Source organism: Aspergillus lentulus (genome assembly GCF_001445615.1).
Source record: "Aspergillus lentulus DNA, contig: Alt12, strain: IFM 54703, whole genome shotgun sequence".
Lineage (NCBI taxonomy): Eukaryota > Fungi > Ascomycota > Eurotiomycetes > Eurotiales > Aspergillaceae > Aspergillus > Aspergillus lentulus.
The window spans coordinates 3,212,837-3,236,341 of record NW_028322115.1 but is presented as its reverse complement, the minus strand read 5'-3'; the positions used below and the strand labels follow the sequence as shown (position 1 = coordinate 3,236,341).

Below are 23,505 nucleotides of genomic sequence, written 5' to 3'. Positions count from 1 at the left end.
TCATCAGAGGACGGCTTCGTGAGGTGAGATTCCTTACTGGAACGAGCTGTTTAAGCAAATCCTTGCCTTTCCCCGGGGAACGGGCAATGGGTTTGAGGTGAAGGCGATGTACTAACCGCCCTATCTGTAGATTCTGTTTCAGGTGGTGCAAGTCCTAGAGTCCTCGAAGACTCATAGACACGATAGGAAGGTTAGTAGCGTTGAGTTTATCTCCCCTTGTTGTGTGCAGCGGAGGATTCTGCAGTTGTCCGACTATATCTGCTCTTGCTAATCTTTCGAGCAGGTTGTCACCACACGAGATGTGAGTCTGATAGTTGAGCTTTAGAATGCGAGCGGATACTAATACGAATGCCTGTTCTCAAGGTTGTTTACGCCTTGCAGAGAGTGAGCTTTACTTATCCCCGTGTTGTTCAGTTACTAACGTTTGCTATTACAGATGGGGCAAACCATGTATGGTTTCTAGGTGGTTGGGCTGACTGTTGGGGACTGGAACCTTGATTTGAGATCTACGTTGGAAGACAGTGACCGAAGACTCATAAGACTATCAACAAGAATGAACGACGACGGAACAAAGGTTCTAAGACAAATATTGAAAGAAAGCTGCGTAGTCAAGTCTATCAACACAAACAAAACAATGAGAGGAAGAGAGCCCGCCAGCGGGACTATAATAAGTACAGAAAATTCTTGGTCTACGTTTGGAAATAGACTTAACCTTCAATCATCAACTGCTCCCCTTCATCCAACAAAGTAGTGATCTTCGACAAGTCCGAGATCATCTTGTTGCCATGCCCGACCAGCAACAGTTTCTCAGCATTGGCTGGCAGACCCAGGTACGTGGGTGGCTCTCGCTCAGGTAGGCGTTTGACCCATTCGACAAAGTCACGGATGCTGGTTTCTCCAGGCAGTGCCAGACACTCGTCCTTCTCAACGCCCGAAACGAGTTTGTAGTCGACTTCGAAGGCAGCCGGAGTGAGGAAGCTGTTCACGAGGTTGTCCAACACCTGGAAGTCCTCAGCGTCGTCGACCTTGCCGCCGTATGTCTCCGTTATCAGGGTACGGATCATTTCCCAAGGGAGTTTTTGAGGTGCAACATTGGATCGGCCCTGGGCAACCGTCTCCACCCAGACATCGATGATATGGGCTGAGCATTCGTACTATTAAAAACTCGTTAGTGGGATTGCAATGATGAATTTGATTAAGTGGTCACTTACGTCACTGTCATTGAACTCCCAGAAGCCCTTCCAACCCAGGCTAGGCGCATAACGAAGTCTTTCTTGAACGACGGCATGCAAGAAGCAAAGCAAGAGATAGACACGCGCTTTCTCAACGGGGGGTTGGCCGGCGCGTTCCATCAGGGTAGACAGTGAGTCCCTCATGTTTGCACGAATACCAGCTGGTTGCTCGTACATCAGAACGCGAGAAGCGCGGATGAGATTGACTGGAATCTTCGGACTGGACTCCATTGAGAGGAAGAGCCGGAAATCCTTGTGAGGTTTGAGCGAGTCGAGCCTCTTCTCCAGACTTTGAAGCCAGGACGGTGCCAGGTGGACGTTCTTGACCAGTACCCACGTTCCAGCTGTAGCAGCATTGCTGATTGCTTTGTCGGCGCTCTCGAGACCTTCGTTGGAGCCCATTGCAATATTGGCGCAGGTTGCGTGCATACGTTCGACGAGAGCATCCACTTTATAACTAGCATCAAATCCAGGACTCGAGCTGAGAGAGATTGGTGTGGTTGCTGCAACCTGTTCGACAACATCCTTCAAATCAGAACTTCCTTCAAAGAATTCTCGACCAAAGACCGCCTCGATGAAACGCTCGGCACCGGGTACGAATCTGTCCAGCCTGCAAAGCTTCACCAGCAACAGTGAGCGAAGCAGTCGGTCGAGCTGCTCGGTGTTGTCATCCCAAACGACCGGGACGTAGTTTTCAGCCAATTCCTCGCCCAAAAACTGATCCCATTGTTCTTGTGAGATATCGGCGAATGACGCTTTGAAGATTGGTATGTTCGAGATCTTGGTCAGAACCTGCTCCTTAACCTCCGGAGCAGTCGACAGATCGGCGCCCTGCACCGACTCGTCAAGAATGATATCAATGATTGTCTTGTCCATCGGGTATGGAGCGGCTTGTGCGAGAAGCATGGCCAGCGTGATACGGTCTTTCTGAGCCAGCCCCAGGGAAGTCCGCTGGAATGTCGTAACGAACAAATCCTTGAGAATGATTTGCACGCGCGCCGAGTGGTCCTTCTCCGCGGCAAGGCGCTTGTTCTGATAGAGGACCGAGTGGAAAATATCCACAAAATACTGCAGCGAAAATTGGTAGAAATGATTGATGTGATGGAGCTGCTCCAAAACAGCAAACACAGCGCTGCAAGAGCGAGCGATGATGCTGTAGTTCGAGGTGATATTTTCGACCTCCGTCATGACGCCCTCAGTCTCCACCATCTTCTTGGAGATCTCGGCCGCCTCCTTCTTGAGGGTCTCGAGAGTCTCAATAACGTTGTCATCATCCAGGATGTTGCCGCGAGATTCGTTCAATGCTTGCAGCAGTCGTTTCTCGAGCTGACGGAGATGGATCTTGAATTCTCCTTGCAGCTTAACCAAGTCGGTGCGCCGCGCGTCCACATCCGGCCGCTCAAACTTGAGGACTTCGTTGAGCGACTGAGTTCGCAAACTGCTCTGTGTGACGGTGAAGTTGACAAAAGTGGTTCTACTGCATACGTCTGGCGGGAAAGTCGCAGAAGGGTCTCTTGTCGAGAGGAAAAGTTTAAACGAAGGCGAGAAATCAATCTCTTGTTTCCCGAGCTGGATGAGAACACGCCCACCAGTCTTTTGATATTCCTTGTTGAGGACATGGTTGAGGATGGGATCCAGGTGTTCCGCATCTTGAATGAGGATTGGATTACCGAAACGCAGGGCACTCTCCAGTTGCTTGACAAAGGAGTCGTCCAGGAAACTTGTGACGGTGAGTTTCCTATCTGTACTTTCCTTCTGCAAGAACTCAGTGACGCGACCCGAAGGATCGATGATCAGAGGGTATCTGTTGTACCGCTTCAGGATGATGGCGTTTTCGGTGCAGAGATCGTCAACTGGAAGGGCGTGATCTTGCCAAGTCAAGCGTTCGTCGGCATTCGACAGGTACTCCGTAATCGGATTGTGTGGCTTAAAGTTGATGCCCGATTGTGCCAGTTGGTTCACCCAGTCATCAATCATGGCCTTCCGGAATTGTTGATCGTAGAAACCAGCATAAGCCAGGAAAGCTGCGGCAATCAGAACATCCCCCACGAGAGTGCTGATCTGTGTTTCGAATGACTTGCTTCCCTCCTCCCAACGTGTACGCTCGGATGACAAGCTATCAAGTAAGCGCACACTTCGGTCGACCTTAAACTGTACCCTTGACATTTCTGTCTTGATGGCTTGGGTTTCACTAATGAGGGCAGCATATTCAGCTTTGTAGGTGGCAATGCTGCTCTCGAGGTTCTGAACGGTATTCTCGATGGCCTGAGCCTCCGCCTTGGTCTGCAGGGCTTGCTCTTCAAGTTGACCGACCTCCTCACGCAGCGGTCCAACACGGTCGAGAATCTCGGAGTAATTGACCTGAGCTTCCACCCACTGGACCAGGGGACCACAGGCTCTACTGGCTCGGTTGACTCGCTCGTAAGTGAAATCCTCCTTTGAAAGGAATTCGTTCTGCATCTTGAGACGGTGATTTCTTGTCATCTGCTTTTCGTTGTCGTAATTGACGATACTGGCGATGAAATCATCTCTTCTGACAATACCCTGGATCGTCTTCCAGCTGTCAACTTTGTGGCCAAGCAGAGTGCACACGGCTTCGAGAGCAAGCCGAACGCTAGCGGGCGGGTTGCCCATAGAACGAACTTCCGTAAGATGCTGACGTTTGATGTTTTGCACGCTTTTCTGGGCCTCAAGGACAGCGGGCTCCGCTCGAGCCAAGTCATTGAGCACAACTTCCTTTCGCAAAGCCACTTCTTTCTCCTGCTTCTCCAGGGCAGCCTGAACCTCAAGAGACACAGCCTTCCGTTGCTCCGCCTCTCTTTGATCAGCAACCATGCGTTGCAGCTTCTCGTTTGCTTCCGCATCCTTCTTCTCCAACTGCATTTTCTTCTGGGCAAGACTAGCACGCAAGTCGCTGACCTTGTCGACAGTATCCCTGAGTTTCTCCAGACCGACGTTCAAGTGCCGCTGTTGCTCTTCCAGATCCTCCCGCTTCTCATTGAACAGCTTCACATACTGAGCGACAAAGTCAAGGTAGTGACGGGGAGTGAGGAATGTGGTCTTTCCTTGTTGCTTCTGCAAACGTTGGTTGAACCTCTGCAATGAATAATGGATATAGACCATCGAGTTGACAACCGCATCTCTATGAGATGCAGGAAGGCTGAGATCGCGATAAGCGACAGGAATGCTGTCAGGTGCAACAAAGTTTGGCTTGTCCAAGTCGAGTGACTGAGTGAGTTCAGAGCCGACCTGGAAAAGGGCTTGATCAGACCAATCACCCATCCAATTGAGTACACAACGGTTGAACAGGGCGGGACTTGTGGCAGCCTTGGAAGATAGACCCTCCTCAGGGGGGTTCATCGTGAACACAACGTGAAGGTTCTTGACAATCTGCTGTGTGAACCATTTATAGAGCTCTTCCTGAGAGTCGAGGAGAAGACCTTGACGTTGAGCGCCCTCCTTGCAAGCGGTCATCAGAGACGAGAACTCATCTCCTTCGAATAGGCCGGGAACTTCAGCATTAGCGAGCAGTGTGTTCATGCGCTCAAGGAAGCCAGAGTCAAGAACATTGGACTCGTCCATTATAAAGCAGATCTGCTCGCCCTTGCAGCCCGCGCGTCGAAGAACGGTTCTTAAGTCGTCATCGAAGTCCTCCGAAGAATACTTTCCATGTACCTTGATCTGGAAGACCTTCAAACCATTCATCCAAGCCACAAAGCGAGACAATGTCGTTTTACCACTTCCGCTGACACCAATGAGGATGAGATGGCCCTGAGGCTGGCGGAACACCCGGTCGATGCGCAGTGCATGCTCCAAGACATCGTTGAAGAGCACGAGAGGAACATCAACCTCCTCCTCGCAGAAGGTCTTCAAGCGAGCCTTAACGAAGTCGCGTAGTCGCTCTCGTTCAACAGGGACATAGTTCTTAGACAACCAATTCGAGAACAGGATCGGCCCCTTCAGCGCTTGCTCCTCGTCAATCGTAGGGAAGTTGTCAAGTGCAATGCGGCGGACTGCGTCGGCTGTCCAATTCCTCTCTTCCTCGGCGACCAGTCGATCCTGGAACAGACGCAGAGCTTCATGTGCCCATATACGCACCAGGCCCTCGACGGAGAGTGTCTCAAGCGGCTTAATAGCCTCATATACACCACGAACCCATCGTGTAAGCTCACGAGGAGAGTACACGTAATGCGGTTGGATCTTAGGAGTGAATCTGCGTTGAGATTCCAAGTAGAACTGCACCATGGCTTTGGTGAGTGCCTCGGAGTATCCGCGTAGCAATGGGATGATTTTGAGCACAGCCGAGTTGAATGTTCCGTAGATTTGCATGAGCGAGATTTCTCCAGGATAATCGACCATAATCAGAGGAGAGTGGCGTAGGAAACGTTCGGCCAAAGGGGTACGGCCCGCGTCAGTTGGAGGATTGCAAGCTCCAACAAACTGGATTCTATCCAGGGTGACCCAAGTCTTGTCCGATGTCCTCCAGAAACCGTTCTGCTCAACAAGCTGTCTCAGGAAGGTAATCGCCCGTTGTGTTCCATAACGGTCTGGTGCCGGAAGGTTGATTTCATCACAGAAAATGACCAGCCAACGACCTATTTGGTTGGGAGACATAACAACACCATTCAAAGTCTTCTTATATTCACAGTACTGTTCGAAAGTCTTGATCAAAAGATCCGGAGTAGTGGCGCTTGAGAAATTCAGGCCCACCACTTCCATGTTTGGCAACTTTCGGAGTGCTGCAAATAGGGTCATGGTCTTACCGGAACCTGGTGGACCACAGAGCAGTAGTGGCTTGTGCTCAGCGAGCCAGGAGTAGAGAACGTCTTCGTGGCGAACAGTATCCACGGTTGGAATGACCACATCGGTTTGTGTGATGGAGTGGGTGTTTATCTCGATTGACGGGACTTGCGACTGCCAGCTCATCCACTCCGACTTCGGTAGTGTGATGTCAAAGTCGATGAGGGAGGATGCTCCGTCAGGCGGCAATTCTGTTGTCGACATAGCTGACACAAACTGCCCGAAGGCCTGGCGATCTGTCAAAGGGCAGTCTCCGGTGAAGGACCAGACGAGAGCAAGGAGAAGCTTCTTGGAAATGTACGACTGAATCTGCTCGTGATCGAGCGGGAAATCGACATGCTGAATGTTATACTCGAGAACATTCCGGCAGGCCTTGTTCAACAAGCTGAACAGAGTATTCAGGGCACGGATGTCGGTGAACTCCATGATATGATTGTAATTCTTGGCTTCATCAAGAGATTTCAGAACAAGGTGATCAGTCTCCAGAAGTTGCTTGAGAATCGTGGAGAGCATGTCCTGTGCATCTTGAGTTTTGACTGCAGCTTGTCCTGCAGGGGCACTGTCATCATCCAAATCCTCAAAGGTCTTCGTTTTGAGCGATTCGACGTAGTTGGAAATCATCATCAGAGGAGTGACAGTGTCGTCGTTGAACCATACCATACCACAACGACTGACTGTAGCCAGGGTAGCGTACTTCAGACTTTCGACTTCAAACATTATGCGGACGTTAGGAGGGAGATTCAGACGCTCTCCGTTTGGAAGGGTCAGAAGCTTGTTATCATCGAGAACACTGTTCAGATTCTCGACCCATTCAGGGTCGACGTCGCCATCAAACACAATCCAGTGTCTCTTTGTGTCTTCACCTCGGAGGTTATCCACGATCTTTCTCAGGATGCCCGTGAACAGACCATCCGTCCATTCTCTGGTGGTACTATCAAGATTACCATAGAGTGCTTCCTTGGACATGACCTTGGAGTCAATGATATGGGAGACACCTTCAACCCCTTCAATCCGTTGCAAGGCCTGAAGCAAGATCTTCCAAGCGGCCGACTTACCGGACCCAGACTTGCCAACCATCATGACACCATGGTGGATGCTCTGGATTTGGTAAAGCTGGAGGATTTTTGCGATCCACGTCTCACTGTCGACGTAGTGTTGCTCGTGAGCGATGTCCCGAATTGCCTGCGTAAGCTTCTCGTAATTTGCGGGCACATACTCCACTCCGGAGAAGTTGTGCGCTTGAATCTCGAGCATCTTGTCTACATCCTCACGGACAAGCTTCGGGGCAATTGTTTCCCGCAGACTTTGAACGATAATTTGGGGTTCAATGACATCGTCTGGGCCCAGGTCCCCGTCGGTATTAGCAAGTCTCGCCCGCTTGAGACCCCCAGAGCTGACCAGAACGCTTTTAAGAGCACGTAGACCGAAATCGTAGTGGGCTTGCTTTGACAGCTGCGAGGCACAGTGGTCGAAGAAAGGTACTGTCTGCTTGGACAAATGCTTTGCTTGCTTAAAGCCCTGGGAAAAGAGCATCACTTCCGCAATCAACTCCTTGTCTGGCTTCGACATGGCAACACTCCGGAATAGCTTCTTCAAGTTGTCAGGCAGATTCGAACGGCCTGCATAGCCAGGGTTCATGGTAATGAAGATTCCGGTGTTGGGGTTAACACGTAGACGTCTTCCGACCAGCTCGATCTGTGCCTTCTCATCGTCAACTCCAGTTTTCAAGCCCAGCTGGATATTCTGAATTTGCTGTGAGACGGCGGACAGGATTCTCTCTTCGAGACGGTTGAACTCGTCAAAACAGCCCCATGCACCAACCTGGCAAATACCAAGGAAGATCCGGCCCATTGCCTGGAAATCGAAAGTGTCGTCACAGCAAAACACAAGAGTGAAACGGCCAAGCTGGAGACCCAGTGCCTTGACTGATTCCGTCTTTCCTGTACCAGCAGGGCCGTACGGAGAGCCACCCAGTCTTTGACACAAAGCTTGAGTCAAGGTCAGGAAACAGCGATCGGTAAGAGGTGTGCGAACAAGCCGTTCAGGTACTCCTAGGTACTCGAAGCCATAACTGAGCTTAGCATTTGCCATATGGACGTGTAACCGCTGAAGGAAATCGCCGTCAGGATGGTAAACATAGCGCATCTGCAGCAACCACAAATAGTGCGTCGGGATGTTGGCATTGGCCGTCATCAGTTTCGAGATGACATCACGTTGGTGTACGAATTCAGTGATCATGTGTTCGCACTTCTTCCTACTAATCGCATCGAGGTCCCCAAGCACAGTAGCAGCAAGCAACTCCAGCACTCGGACTTGGGCATCATACAGCTCTTTGAGATTCGCACCTCCATTTTCCAGAGATTTCTGCACCGCGTTGGTCCAGACCACTTGACTGGCAAGAACGACAATCTGCGCGGGATAATTGGCCAGGTAGTCATTGAAAGCAGTGCGGTCGACCTCGGGGGCATTGTAGATTGTCTCGAATTGCTCAATTGCCTCCCCGAGGAGTTCTGCCAGTGTTAACTTCATGCTGGTTTCCAGTGCAGTGAGCCAATCATTGATCCGGGGGGTTTTAACAAGGTTGATTTCTCGTTTCAAGCGGACCTCCTCGCCCTCTTTCGATGTGATGCCAACGATGTTATTCTCGTCATCCATAAGGACGCCTGACAACCCAGCAAACATCTTCTTGAAATGCTTAGCGACGCGGAAGATGTCATTGCTGTTACCGATAATCTCCAGTAGGTCCTCATCACCGACGAAGTAGAAACGAGGGAATGAGATACGTTCACGTTCGAGATATTCACCCAGGGCCTTTTGAATCTTGTTAAGCAGCTCGGCCAATCTCTCCAATGATTTTTGCACACCGTTTATGGCAAGCACATCGAGGACAAATGGAGACTTGTACACTTTCTTCATCACGGCGAAGAATTCGGAATTGATGTTTTGGAAGCGGCTCGATTCAAGGGGAAGAAGATGCTTGATATCGGCATTGCCAGTGAACACTCCCTCAAGGTACACCCACTGTCTTTGAACGTCAATCCACACATCGAATAGGACGTGGACTCTGTTCAGCTTGTCTTCCCAGGAAGCAGCTTCCTCCTCAAACTCTTTGTAGTATGGCGAATGTCTCATGGCCTGCAGGGAGTTCAGGTTCTCACTGCATTTAGCGAACAGGTCATCGAATCCACGAATCAGGCGGCATTTATTCTGGTAGTTGACAAGATCCAAAGAATAGTTTTGCCATGTTTCCCGAACAGATTTCAAGAACTCCTCTAGAGCCATTTCGCCCTGGGCCTGGGCGATAATGTCGCGGATGACAGTCTCGCTGGTCGCAAGTTGCAGATCCCATACATCTCCCAGTGTAAGGGAAACGAGAGAAAATCGCTTTCCAGGCTTCAGTGCCTTGTAAATTTTCTGCCAATGCCTTTCTCGAACAGCTTCTGATTTCATGTCGGAAAGCAGGGGATTGACCTTCAGAAGCTGGCGTAGGACGTTTTGTATGTGCTCGAAAGCCGCATACTGGCGCATACGACTAGGCATTTCCTTGGTCATTTTGATCAAACCATCGATCGACTGACGGAGCTTTCGGGGCTGCACGCTAGTCCATAGCATGTCCCTCAGGTCATTGAGGCTCTTCCAGATGGTTGACAGAGCTGCCCAAACGGACATGAAATCCTGCACCTCTTCAAGAATTGCTGGTAACGAGGACTCCGAGCTAGCCGGAAGATCAAGAGCTTCTTTGGCCTTAGACACCATCTCAAATTCGCCCTGGAGGGCTTCAAGTCGGGACTGGAAGGAGCTCAAAGTCCGAGAGGCTTCCTCAGGTGGAATAGTTCCAGATACGGGCTTCTCTTCATTCCACTGAGCAATAACTTCGGTGATCTTATCACCGATGACCTTGTCTTCAGCTGTGATCTTCGCGCGAAGCCCTTCCGTCTGGTCGTGGACAATCTTGCTTTTCCGTGCAAGCAATTCGTTCAGGGCTGCCCACTCGCCATCGACGTTCTCGACATGGAGCCAGTCGCTAGGGAACTGGTATCGCTGGCGCGCCAGGGTAGCCTGGCCTTGTCGGAAAAGGTTGACTTCCGGCTCCCAGACCTTTGCCTTGCGCTTGCATTGTTGAACAATTGTGATGAAGGAAACCGCGTGAGCGGTTGAAGAAGCCTCGAGGGTTTGTCCTTCCAGGTCCCTACGGGCCGCGGCAATCTCTGAATGGACTTCTCTCATCCGGGCTCCGAGCTTCGATCCGAATTTCAGTAGAATCTCATGCTGCCACTGGTCGTATTTGGCATTGACCCTGGTCTGGACCTGCTCATAGTCTATCTTGATGTTGCCAAATGACCGACTGACCTCCGAAGTGTCGAATGTGGCTCGGCTCTTACGAATTTCCTGAAGCAACTGGAGCCATTGCGCTAGGTCGTCGCCTAGAATGTCGTACACTTGCTCGGATTGCAAGTCCCATAGTGATTGGAACTGTAACCATTTATCGACATACTCTGACACTTCCTTGAGTCTGCCCTCCACAACACTATAGACATGGCTAAGCTCTTCAGTGCAGTGCTGCGGAAGATCAGCGAAGCAAGCTTCGGACAACTGAACTTTCTGTACATCGATCGATATCTGATACCGGGATGATTTGATCTTCTCAAGGTGGCAGATTACGCCAAGCCAGTTGTCGAAGTGGGAGAACCAGCTCGCTCGAGCATATTGTAGAGGCGGATCAAGATGAAGAACCTGGTTGCGCATGGAGATTTCGTGGACTAGTTCGGGGAACTCTATTTTGTACGACACAGCTTCTGGCTCGCCCGCGGCCGGATGCTGGGTTCCAATGGACACTTGAGAAGCACTCTGCTGCTCCTTGGCTTCATTGAAGGAGTGGATCCACTCACGAATGGCGCGATGGAGCCGGTCACGAAGGATTGACTCGATCTTCTGGTTCAGACGCGCAACCCAGTACCCCAGGTTGACGTAGTTCTCCAGATTAAGCTTGTCAACAGCCACTTGTATCGTGTCCAGACGCTGCTTGAACGCTGAAGCCTCGTACGGGCATGTTTTCAGCTCAAGGATGGCTTTCTGGATGGTTTCGTAAATTGACGACAAAACAGCCGTCTTTGATTGCAGTACTGACGCTGATCCTGCAAATTCTCGAACGAATTGAACATGCTTGCTTTCTCCTCTGCCGGGAATAGCAGACTCAATGGCGCCGTTGGCCAGGGCAGATTGTTTTACGTGGAGCTCGTACGAATGAACGAAAGACTCCCATCTCAGGGGAATTCCTTTGATGACCATGCCTTGCGCATCATTCAGATACCCGTTGAGTAGGATAGCAACTTCTGTCATGGCAGCAATGGAGCGAGTGGTTTGGAGTAAGGTCCGAACGCTCTCCATCAGGCTGATGGCGTATGGATAAACACGTTTAGCCTCTTTTGAGATACTGCTGACCGCATGCGGAACTTGAAAATTAAGCCAGATGAGGTTCCTGACTTCCTTGAACAAGGCAATGATCTGAGCATCGAAGTTGACGGTGAGCTCTAGGCTATTTCCTGCAGCGCGATTGCGCGTAACATTGAACAGTCGGCCAGCAATAGTGATGTGACGCCTTTGCACATCATGTAGCCACGATTCAAAAACGGGCCGCGTGTCCAGCTTTTTCCGGAACAGATTGCTCTCAGCTTGGAGCTTTTGACCTTCGGAGTGCAGATGCCAATCTTCTCCCAGGACATCCTCGACCTTTCGCATATAACCATCGAGTTGCCGCTCAATCTGGCGGGCCCAGACGATTGCACCTGACACAGGGGGGAGATCATGCAACTGTGCCATCGCATGTGCCTCCGAGTGGCCATACTGCTGTTTGAAGCGCTCATGCAGGGCGGAAATATCCTGTTTGACATTCTCAATAAGTTGAGTTTGATATTCGCCAATCGCACCTCGGATCTTTGGGCGAACAAGAAGAGCATTGAACTTTGAAAAGACTCGAAACATTTCGTTGGCATTCTTAGCGGTAGCCAGACGATCGCGCAAGCGAGCAATGATAGAGTTCTCAACACGAGAGGTGCGCTCATTGTAGGCAATTTCCTCCTGAATCCACTGCTGAGTGCCTTCCGGAGATACGTCCAGCACATCTACATTCTTCAGCGCAGCATATGCTTGTGCAACTTCCTCGACCGCATCAACATCTCCAATCTCTTCGACAATTACAGCACCATCGGAGCCTGCTCCGTTGGCGGTGTCTCCGGTAGACGAAGTCTTGGGGCCGAGTACATTTACGATAGTTTTCTGAAGCTGCTCATGATTCACCCTGAAGGTGTTGATGTACTTCAGGCGTTCCTGAGTCTTTTCGTGCCGCGCAGCTATCTTGATAGGGATGAACTTTTCATTTCGACGTCTTGTGGATTCACGGGCGACGTTGGTGAACTCCTTCAGATTCTCATCCCAAGTTCGCCAGATCGCACCGCACGTCTTCATCAGAGAACGGAACTCGCGATAGTCCAGGTGCAGAATTGTTCGGCCGTGGAGCAGACTATGAATTTGAGTGTCGAGATCACCCGAGATAGCTTCGACAAGGGCAAGAGCTCGCTTGATAGGGTAAGGGCAAATCTTCAACTTCTTATTAAGATGGCCAAAGATCAGACCCAGAGATTCCTGGACTTTCTGCAAAGTGGTGGCGGAAAGCAGTTCATCCAGGGGGAAATCGCGCATAAGCTGATTATACTTCTGCACCATGTCCGTCGCTTCTCGCAAGCCGGTGTCCGCAACAAAGCTGAGCGTTGCTTGGTAACGTTTGGCATGGCGGAGAATATCCATGGTCAACTGAACACCATCGCTGCGCAGCTGGTTTTCGATACCCTCGAGAGCGGTCTCCATCGACAGCCAAAAGTTGATCTCTTGAGCTGCAGATCCGCTATCGGCGTCGCGAGACATTTTCGTGATCGTCTGAATAGACCTGATCCAAGCATTGACGGTATTTTGAATGCTGTTAATAAAAGCACTACTCTCCAGAACGTTTGAGGGAATGAGCTCCACAGAAGGCTTGATCCCTCGGCTCTCCGCTTCGACCAGGGCGGCTTGGACTACCTCATGGAGCGGCAGGTTCAACGCGGGGATCTCAACATTCTGTTGCAGGTGGAGCAAGCCCAATTCCAGTTCTGCAAATTTCTTCTTGGTTCCAGGCACCCCAGTCTTCACTTCTGTATCCGTCCTGGGTTTCAAGCCAGTCGCTGCATCCTGATTGCGGGTATTGGCCTCGAAGTAGGGGCTCAGCGCATGGTGCACGAGCAGATGCAGGACCTCATAAGGAGACAAAGAGGTACCTTGTTGCGCCTGAGCGTTGTTGAGAGATGCCGGGCCGGGGAGATTCATAACCTGAACTTGCGACGATATGGGAAGCGTAGGGTCAATGGGAGCAGGGCGTTTGATAAATGCGACAGAGGCGACCGTAGTAGAGGAAGAGGATATTTCAGCGGAAAGATTGTAGGCATACTGAACAGAAGAAGCTGCAGAAGAACAAGACAAGGTTATTATTCTGTCGTAGAGCTGACCGTTTGGAATACACGTACCTTCACCATCCTCCGCAGCATTCGTTCCTTCTGAAGCGACAAGGTCCTTCTGCACGTAAAGAGCTACCTGCGACTCTGAAGCAAAGCGTGTGCATCTCTGCACCGTCTCGCTGTATTTGGCCTCCGATAGCAAGCTGCCTGTGCTCTCGAGCTCGGTTTTCAGAGCTCCTAGAGTTGCTTGCAGAACATCGACCAAGTACTGAATCAAAGCCGCAGAATCCACGAATGACGCCTGAGCTGGTGCTGGGACGCCGTTCGATACCCCCGCAGAGGCGACCTCCATGCTGGTGATTCTTTACAGACAGCGACCCACGGTAAGCATCGAGAGGTTGATAAGGAGTTGTCCTGAGCAGTAGATCGGCTGTATGAATGCGCAACGTCGACTAGTAGATTAGGCCGAAAGGATAAGTCGTTTGAGTTTGTAGAAGCGGGTTGACAAAGAGATGGTCGGAATTATTCCAAGGGATAATTAAGAAATAGAGTACGGAAATTAGATAGTTAGATGATCATGACCCCTTTGTTCATTTAGGTCTCATCTATCCGATCTTCCACCTAAATATTTTATTATTATTATTATCACTACCGGCCATGCGGGACGCGGCAGGCGTGTTTTCTTTTCTTGTCTGGTACTTCAGGGGGTGGTCCCACGCTATCCCCATTATGGCTAGCTTCCCCATCGGCGTCCTCGGGTCATCGTTTGCCTTGTCCAAGGCTCGTTTCCACTTGGCTGGAGACCTTCCTTACCTTGCCTACTCGTGGTTCATACTGTGCATGTGGCTGTAAATCGGTAGCAGAGTGCAACAGCGACGTCTTATTGATCACAGCTTAATATGAGAGCCACCTTGCGTGTATGCATTCGTATCTCTGCAAGCTAACGAGCGTCTTGAATCTGTTTGTCTAGCAATATCTTCGCCCGTTCCCCCCAGGCATTATCAAATCGCAGTCCCAATCTCCACTACAGAGGAAGAGTCCTTTGCTTCATTACAATCGCAATGGTACTTCTGACGAAACTCAAAGGGCAGAAGACCATCAAGCACTGTCAAAGCCTTCTCACTTGCCTTGACCTTGGCATAACGACTGGAAGACGACCTTGCCTCTGAAATCACATTACCGTGCACAATGACAGCAGCTAGGACGCCAGCTGGCACTCCGTCAATGGTTGGCAATTCCCCTGCTTTCAAGCAGTAGTTTGTACAACCGTACTCGTTCGTCAGCTTGTTGTGAAGGAAAGTCTAAAGTTCCATCAGCCATCTGTATGAACACAAAGACCATTAGCCCCCTTACAGTTGGATGCTTGTTGGCGAAAGTGTCATAGATTGACATATCCTCAAAAAATGGTTTGATCTGGCGCTCAAAGAACGCCTCTATTACCTGAAAGTCGAACTTTGAGTCCACGAAAATCGCTCCGAGATATGCTTCGACCATGTCTGGCAAACACTACATTCCACGTCAGTCGCGTTGGTAGAGGACGGTAGATTTATGAGCATACTTTCGGTGGATCCTTTGCAACAACCCAATAATCTACCGCTCCCTGGCTTTCAGTTTGTGCGGTCTCGATCTCCTCAGCATAGTGAGTAATTTGAGCTTGTAGAGGGTTGCTGAAAGCCACGATACGCCTATGGAATCCCAACTTCACTGACAATGCACCGAGGAACTTATTTGATACCATTGCCATCTGCATGGTTGTAGTCAGTCCCATCTGCAGGGACGAAAGACAAGGGGAAAAGGAAAGCGCAGCTTTGAGCTTACCTTATGCTCGGTAAGCCATTGAGGATCTCGATCAGGAAACCTCCGAAATAGGTCCTCCACGCACACCATGTCTAGCAGCGAATCGCCAAGAAATTCAAGTCGCTGGTAGCAGGGCACACGGTAGCCCCACGTTGAAGGGAGAGAGGGATGGGTGATGGCAGATGCGAGGAGTCTGGGATAAGTGAAGTGGTAACCCAGCTCCTCCTCAACGTGACGAGCCAGATCATTCTCAGACCCTCTGGATTTCTCGGCCTGGTATTTGGGCATAGTGTAAAGAGTAATATATTCCTTCCAGGAGGAGACCCTGTGGCTGGGGCTGTCGACAAGAGCAGTCACTGCTTTCGTAGCCATGTCAAATCTATGTTCGGGCCCTCCTGACAGCAAGGATGCTCCTATCACGGCCTCACAAACGTCAGCGATCGTCTTTTCTCCAAGGGCATGCTTTCCTTCGGAAAGGAGCTTTTTGCTGTGGTCCTTTCCATGCAACAAGGTCAAACCATCAGGATACCATATGTGCCTGCGATTCGAGCTATCAGCATCCTATAAGTTCAAGTCTCGGTCTCGAGACTACCCTACCTTGAGAATCCCCGACTACGGATGTACCGGTATATCTGCTTCTTAATGGCCGTATTGAAGAGATTCTTGTTGCAAATGAGGCACATCCGGTTCACATGGTAATCGAATTCGTCATCATCTGGGTTCTGAGTGAAAAGCGCAATCGATGTGGCCATTTTCAGAAAACAATCGCCCAGAAACTCTAAGCGCTCGTAGTTCTTGCCCATGCCTCGCTGGAAATGGATTTGTTGACCTCGATGCTCCTCGGTGTTGTCCGAATCCTTCGTAAATGCCTCCAAGGCAAAATCAGGTCGAATAACCAGTTCCAGTTCGTCACATGCTTCGAGAGCAATGAGATATGAGTCCAGTCGGCTGATGATTGCTGGGAATGCGAGACAGGTAGACACTGTCGATGTAGGGATCTTCGCCACACGTCAGCATACCGACACATGCGCTAATGAGTGGATGAAGGGTCAACTAACAGCAGATATCCTCAGTGGCTCAGCACATATAAAACACTCTGTTTGCATCTCCTTCTCCTGGGTGGTCATCTTATCCAGGAGATTCCGGCGAAGACGGACAAGCTCCGCCTGGAGAACTGGCTGCTTCCAGTCGCAGCCGGAAAGAAACCTGCCTCGTGAATTCTTTGACAGGCTCAGAGTGTAGTTCATAATATTGTTCATATGCCTACGGCGTGGCACCGAAGGTGGTGGCGGATCAGAGGGTTGCAATGTATCAGCCACAGCAACTGTGAAATAACGGAACCGCCCGTCCCAGTTGTCGAATATAAACCGATTTACCAATGAGTCGGGACTCAGGTCTCTAGTGAAAGGGATTTCGTCGTTATTGTGTACAAAAGATACAGTATCCCAATCAACACAATCGCGAGGATTTGTTCCGCTGCCTCGACCATCGAGCGCCTCTGCTGGGGCAAGCCAGTAAGGCATTTTTTGGGTTTCATGCTCATAAACCTTGTGGAAAGCATCCCGAAATATGCGAAGAGTAAATGTGGTCAGCGACTGTAGTTCGTCAACCGATATTTGTGAGCCATGCTTCAGTCGGTTGGATAGGACCTTGGTCTCGACGTCCTCGTCAAGGTAGATTGAGAACGCCGGGAACTCTGGCAATTTCTCCCGGGTCAGCAAGAGTATAGGCCGGTGGTCACGATTCAGGGGCTTCGAAGGCAGCAGGGATATGTGAATCCCGTAGAATGTGTCAGTTGGCGTGGTCCGTTGTCTATCCCAAATGGAAGGCTTTAACAGCATGTCATACTGGTTCGTTCGCTTGCACGTAATGGCTAGCTTTGCGTTCCTCATTGCTGGCAAGCGCCTATGATAAATTGAATTAAAATAATCATCAAGCAATCTGTTTTTCCGGAGCAAGAGGCAAGTATCGAAAGCCGCAGATTGTTTGGCGCCGGCCTTTCTGATTGCTGGGCTTCCAGTGAGTCCTCGAATGGGCGACTTTTCAGGCAATATCACTTCGCAGATATAGGCATTGCTGACAGGCGAGACCACATAGGTTACTTGAGGTACGGTTTCCTTCTCGTATTGCTGTTCAATGTTGATATCAGACCTTCATGAAGATCAAGGGTGACAAAGCATACCAGAGAACTGGCATAACGCGCAAGAATTGCAATAGCGGAATGATATGTGAGCTTTGCTCCCGTGCTTTTCACAGTGAAGGTTCGTCTTCCTTCCTCTTCCTGGAGTAGCGAATCCAAGTCGTGGTCGTTGCCGTGCAATATTCGATCTTCGGGGAGAGTTTCACAGAACCGCTGCATGATTTTCTGATCCGTCAGACCCGTTCAAGGAGTGTCAAGATCTAAAAGCCCACTTACTTCGGCCTCACGGACCTCTTTAAGCCGTCCTTCATGCTCCGCATTCTCTTTTTCGACCATAATCGCGTACTGAGCGTAGACAAAGTCAGAAGCTACTCAAGACAATCAACCAGATCAAGTAACGTACAGTGGAGGTGCAGTGTCTAGCTCGTCCTCGACTTTGTACATACTGAATAAGTGTGTGATAAAGATCGAATCTTGGTGAAGTTACTAAATATTCGTGAAAAGTAATGGTGCCAATAACTTACCTGACAACCAGATTGCAATCTGGGATATCGAGACCTTCTTCCGCCACTGATGTAGCAAACTTCAACCCGTCAGTCGAGTCACAATTAGAGCATTTTTGCGGGAAAGCTCACCAAGCAGTTAATCTCTCCTGTTCTGAATTTCACCAGAGCAAGAAACTGTTGCCGAAACGTAATGTTCATGCCACCGATGTCACCGGGTCTAACGCCAATGAGAACCCCTGGACGCAAATGTGGAATGTTCAGGACTGTAAAAAGCTCATTGAGAATTTTGGCAGTGTAGCGCTTCTGCGTAAAGACAATACATTTTGTTCCTGTGGTATCGCTGAAGTGTTTGCTGAGTTCCATGCGGAGAAGCTGCACTTTAGAGCTGAGTTCACCTGGGAGCTCGGGATCAGCGAAAGAGTAGTCCTTGACGGTCTCACTCGCTTCTCTGATGCGTATAATATCTTTGAAAACAGCGCCATGTTCTTCGTTCAAGGTGTTCGACTCGACAAGCTTGCTGATGTTACCCTCAAGTTTAGGCAACAAATCGTCTGCCAAGGCGTGCCTCCATGCTCTGTCTGAACACCATTTTCCCAGTTCTGAGCTGGCATGCCAGGCAAATCTAAAGACTCCTTTGAGTACCTTGATATTTCCATACCGAGTATCCATGAGCTTATAAAGTTCTGTTGCGAAAGGTGACTCAAGCCTGTTGTACGCCCACACTTTCTCTATCGGGCGACTGACAACTTCCCGCAAGAGTGTGATCTTTGAGGTTGTGGCGATTCGACTATCCAACAAGGTCTCTAGTCTCCTACAAGGTATTAGTCTGATATCTCCTTGCTCACTGGCTGACAACATACGTCGCGGCTTCTGTGATGTCGCCTTTTGTGTCGATTGGCGAAGCCGTCATTCCGAAGACCCGTGGACGCTGAGAAGGCTGTACCTTGAAATAGGAATCCCTGATAATGCTTTGGTGAAGTTAGTATTAGCTCTGGGATCGGGGGTGTTACCACGAACCGGGCATATGGGTGATCTTTCTTCGCATGATGAGCTTCATCAAATATCAGAAGGTTTATTTGATCCATCTTTACGTATGAATTGAGCAAGCATTGGTTCAGGATCTCCGCTGTACAAACTATCACCATGTTCCGCTCCAAATGCTCGTCCCAGGTCCGTTTATCCCATAGGTCAGTGCCCATGGCTCCAAAGAAGTGCGCAACATTCTGGTCAATGTTATTGCGCAAAACCGCCGCCTGTTGATATGCGAGAGTGACGCTGTCAACCTTGTATCAAGTTAGTATACATCTCACCAAGGCTAGGAAAACAAATACCAGAAAGAATGATACGCGATGCGGTTTTCCATTCGCGCGATTATCCAGCTCATTCAGGATGGTATGTCTCAATAAAAGCACGGCGATCAATGTTTTTCCCGATCCTACAACGGGTCAGCAGGAGGTTCACTTACTAAAGAACAGAAGAAAGCACTGAAAGCCAGCTTTGAAAAGGCAATACCTGTATCAAGAACGGCAATTGTGTTCTGCGTCTTGGCCCGTTCGAACAGCTCAATCTGGTATTCTCTCGGGTCCAACATCCCACTTCCCAGATCTTGCTTTGCGATCAAATGGGCGATGGATAGCTCACGATCTGATAAAGCTATTGGCGCTCTATCAATGGCTTCGTTGGAATCAGCATCGGCGCGCTTGGACAGCCTGCTCCAAGTCAGCAATAGCCTCAAAAGGTATCTCCGACGAGTGGGCGCTGACAGGGCTTCAAATTGAGCGTTCTGGACTCGTCGTTGCTGTGAGAAATCATTTTGATTGGGAACAGCGTCATGATCATTATCAGAATTGTCTGAACAGAGCTCGTCTTTGCGAACACCAGCATTAGAGTCGGCTGGTTCGCTTGCAGCAACATCATTTATGAAGAGGTCTCTTAATAGTGCAACGTTGCTGGAGTCTTCGCCTTTCAGAGACACAGATGACGACACATCCACCAGAGACATTTCTTCAGTCATGGTTGAGGAATTCTGAAATGGCTGAGATGGTGAAGTACGGAGGTAGTGCAGAAATATAATGTTTTACTTCACGACGACACGAGTAAGTACAGAGGAGGTTTGCATTCATTATGATGAGAAGAAGAACCGAACTCACCGAAGAGGAGAATGAAGAGTGAAGATAAGAGTGAATGTATAAATATTTAGGGAAGCTCTATAGCTTAGTCGTTTGAGGTGATACTGATCGCAAACAGAAAGGTTTGCACACAAGACAAGGACTTTGCCCATGATGAGATTTGTTTCAGTCTGCTACCCGCTACTGATCTGATACAAATTATCATATATTGTCACTCATAATGATCATGGAGCTGTAGTGAAGAAAACCAGCCATTGATTAGTGATTCGGAAGCTCTATATATATCTCGACTCCAGCGCTGTTGATAAGGAGCTCTGACCAACTGATTGCGGGGCGTGGATCTGGCGCCGCGGGGCGAGTCCGATAATATTATTTTTGCGCAGACCCGATCGTCAGGTACCGCAACGAAGCTTCATCTCGTCGTTATCATATCGTCATTGCCCAGGATGGAGCAACCCCAGAGCCTTCGATCGCTATTTACCGCTGCAAAGGCTGAGAAAGCCTCGTTGGAGTCGCGGCCCGACTCCAATTCTGACTCCTATCGCAAGGATGTCAACGCAACGATAGCGAAGTTCGAGGAATGCCAGCGCCTCGTTGGCCAACTCTCCTTGTTCAGCTCGAATGAACCTCTAGAAGATATTGCATCGGGGGATATACAGTGAGTGAGATTACTGCTGGAGCTGTGACGATCTTGTGCTAATGACTATTCTCTGCAAAGGTACCTCACTGTGGATTATCTCCTCGCAGACATTCTCCAACGTACCTATACCTCAGACCGCGAATCTACAATCCGGCGTGCTTTGGAACTATATGAGAAATACCTTTCGAGGTTAGATGACTATGGGCTGCTTAATGACAACGAGAAGAAGCTACACGAACGCTACATATCGAATCCCTCGTCGTTTTCGTTGACTCCGACTAATGATGCGGCTACCCGAAGGGAAGTGAAGCTATCGCGATTTCGGGAGGAGAAAGAGCTGAAACAACGGCTTGAGGTTTGTTCAATGTTTCTTCCACGGTTGTGAGCCTTACTTACATCTCAACAGTATTTCTCAAACAATCAGAGCCGATTACAAAGTGACGACGAAGACGTCCGAAAGCTTTACCTGGCAGAAATCAATCTGTACACGCACCAAGCCTTCCAGTCGATGGATTTACTCTCGCAAGAACTCTCAATGCTTTCAGCAATTCGCAATAACCCTCCCAATCCCGCTCAGCCCCCGCAGGACGATCCCAGGCGACGAAATAACGATACCGAATCAGGCTACTCGGAACGTCTCGACCCGCCTTTGTCGCAGCTCCTCAGAGGTGGAAAGTCTGGACCGATACTCAGTAAAGAAGGAAAGCCATTGCAGCCTTTTACTTTACTGGATCGCCGCACTCAACTCCAACAGGGTGTGTTTAGACCCGGCCATAATCTCCCCACGATGACGATTGATGAATATCTTGAAGAAGAAAAGAGAAGAGGTGGTATAATCGAGGGTGGAGAGAAGTCGGGTATGAAAGAAGAAATAGACGAGGATGACATGGACAAGGCAGATGAAGAGACGATGAAGGCTCGAGCCTGGGACGAATTCAAGGAAGCGAACCCAAGAGGCTCAGGGAACACCTTGAATAGGGGCTGATGTCTTGCCGTTGAAGTTCGTCAACATGAGATGTGCCTAGAAATGGACGCTTTTGGAGCCGATATCCCTCGTCGTGCAATGCAAGTCGTTGCTAAGTGATAATTCTTTACCAGCAGTAAAATACGTCTCCTGGCGGCTCAAACTTTCATGTCGAGACATCCAAAGGGATTATTTGTTTTAAGGAAAAGTGCCTGGAGATGAGGGCGGAAGAACATGCCTATAGACACATATGCAAGCTGGTTTGTGCATTACATCTTTTTACATGGGGTATACATGGGGCATCGGCCCACTGTCTTTCTGCTAAGACTAGGGAGAAGACCAGCATCTCCACTTCAGTGAGATTGTGTGCTTTGCTCATCCACCAACAGTTCGTCCTCAAGGGGTGAGCTTTTTGCGTTGGATCTCCGCGAGAATCTCCCCTGCGCCCTCTTCTACCAGTGCCTTCGCAACGGTCACACCGAACTCTTCAGCGGATTCTGCCGTATCGACTGATCCGTCTACTTCAACCTCAGCACTTTCACGACCGTCAACACTGACGACTATGGCCCTCATTCTCAGCTTGGACGACCCATCGGAATCCTGGATCCACTCCGTCTCAACACCAAGAGGGGCACTGCAACCACCCTCAAGAGTTCGCAGGAGGCTTCGCTCTGCGAGGCAGGCCATGGTCGTTTCGTGATGACCGATAGAGTTGAGCATATCCCGCAGAAGCTTATCATCCTTGCGGATCTCAACGCCAAGGGCTCCCTGGCCAACCGCGTAGAGCATCCCGCCATTCTTAGAGTCAAGATACTGGGATATGCGGTCCTCCAGACCTAGCCTCAACAGACCAGCAGCAGCCAAGATAATGCAAGTAAATGGGCTATCCTCAGCATCTAATTTCGCTAACCGAGTACCGATATTGCCGCGCACATCCTGGACCTTCAGATGAGGGTATCGGCGGGCGAGTTGAGCAGTGCGGCGGATGGATGAAGTACCCACGACAGACCCTGCGGGCATCTCGGAAAATGTCATATTGGACAATCCTTTCTTCATCACCAGAACATCCCTTGTATCTTCTCGCTCCATCATGGGGCCCAATGTACACGTGGGAGGTAGTTGAGTTGGTACATCTAAAATCAATTCCAGTCAGTATCAAGCATTTATAGTGATATGAGGCAGGCATGATAAACCTACCCTTCAATGAATGAACAATGAGATCGACATCACCAGCCATCAAAAGCTCTTCCAACTCCTGCGTCCAGAGATTCTTGGTAGTGAATTCTCGGAGAGCAATAACTGTATTCTTATCACCCGCTGTCTCCTGAGAGTGTATTTGAAATGTATATTCCGGGAATGACTTCTTCAGCGCTGCAGCAACCAGGTCTGTTTGCATAAGAGCGAGCTTAGATTTGCGTGTCCCTATCGTGAAGGTTCTCTGCGACGAGGAATCTGCGGCCTCGGAGGAAGGCGGGGCAGATGCCATTGCGATAACTGTTTCAACAGGACGCGAACGAGAATCGTTTCAGGACGGCGCAGCAGTCTATCGAAAGGTTTAGTCGACAGAGAAAAATGTGCAGGAGATCTGCTTATCAAAGACTCAGAGGGCCGAGTGTCTTGAAGTTGAAAGCCAACCAAGTAAATCATAAGATATCCTCCGGGAAATTTGAAGCCGCTCTGGCGGGCAATCAGTAATTAACGGTGGCTACCGCCTTCCGCCGTGAAGAACTGTCACAGGTTGTACCGTAATGTACCAATAACCGTAAAGTTATCTTACCGCGGGTGAAATACTCATACAGATCCCTGTGAT

General features: G+C 49.7%; 4 protein-coding genes across 4 annotated transcripts; 1 reads left to right on the top strand and 3 right to left on the bottom strand.

Moving 5' to 3' along the window:
• Window positions 1-707: 707 nt before the first annotated feature.
• On the bottom strand, window positions 708-13,871 carry ALT_6986 (dynein heavy chain; the record flags this gene model as incomplete). The annotated part of the gene is made up of 3 exons (XM_033558321.2): window positions 708-1,154; window positions 1,212-13,525; window positions 13,589-13,871. The coding sequence occupies 3 exons, from the start codon at window positions 13,869-13,871 to the stop codon at window positions 708-710; spliced, it is 13,044 nt and encodes a 4,347-aa protein (XP_033414212.2).
• A 649-nt stretch (window positions 13,872-14,520) lies between these two features.
• ALT_6985 (dicer-like protein 1) lies at window positions 14,521-19,976 on the bottom strand (the record flags this gene model as incomplete). Its single annotated transcript, XM_089600162.1, has 15 exons — window positions 14,521-14,820; window positions 14,873-15,025; window positions 15,078-15,263; window positions 15,338-15,854; window positions 15,914-16,314; window positions 16,375-17,445; window positions 17,499-17,681; window positions 17,733-17,824; window positions 17,981-18,026; window positions 18,092-18,773; window positions 18,823-18,930; window positions 18,980-19,245; window positions 19,309-19,397; window positions 19,475-19,671; window positions 19,726-19,976. The coding sequence occupies 15 exons, from the start codon at window positions 19,974-19,976 to the stop codon at window positions 14,521-14,523; spliced, it is 4,542 nt and encodes a 1,513-aa protein (XP_089455624.1).
• Window positions 19,977-20,537: 561 nt separating this feature from the next.
• On the top strand, window positions 20,538-21,716 carry ALT_6984 (IGBP1/TAP42 family protein; the record flags this gene model as incomplete). Its single annotated transcript, XM_033558319.2, has 3 exons — window positions 20,538-20,749; window positions 20,810-21,086; window positions 21,138-21,716. The coding sequence occupies 3 exons, from the start codon at window positions 20,538-20,540 to the stop codon at window positions 21,714-21,716; spliced, it is 1,068 nt and encodes a 355-aa protein (XP_033414210.1).
• A 375-nt stretch (window positions 21,717-22,091) lies between these two features.
• On the bottom strand, window positions 22,092-23,181 carry ALT_6983 (porphobilinogen deaminase; the record flags this gene model as incomplete). The annotated part of the gene is made up of 2 exons (XM_033558318.1): window positions 22,092-22,828; window positions 22,893-23,181. The coding sequence occupies 2 exons, from the start codon at window positions 23,179-23,181 to the stop codon at window positions 22,092-22,094; spliced, it is 1,026 nt and encodes a 341-aa protein (XP_033414209.1).
• Between the last annotated feature and the right edge of the window lie 324 nt (window positions 23,182-23,505).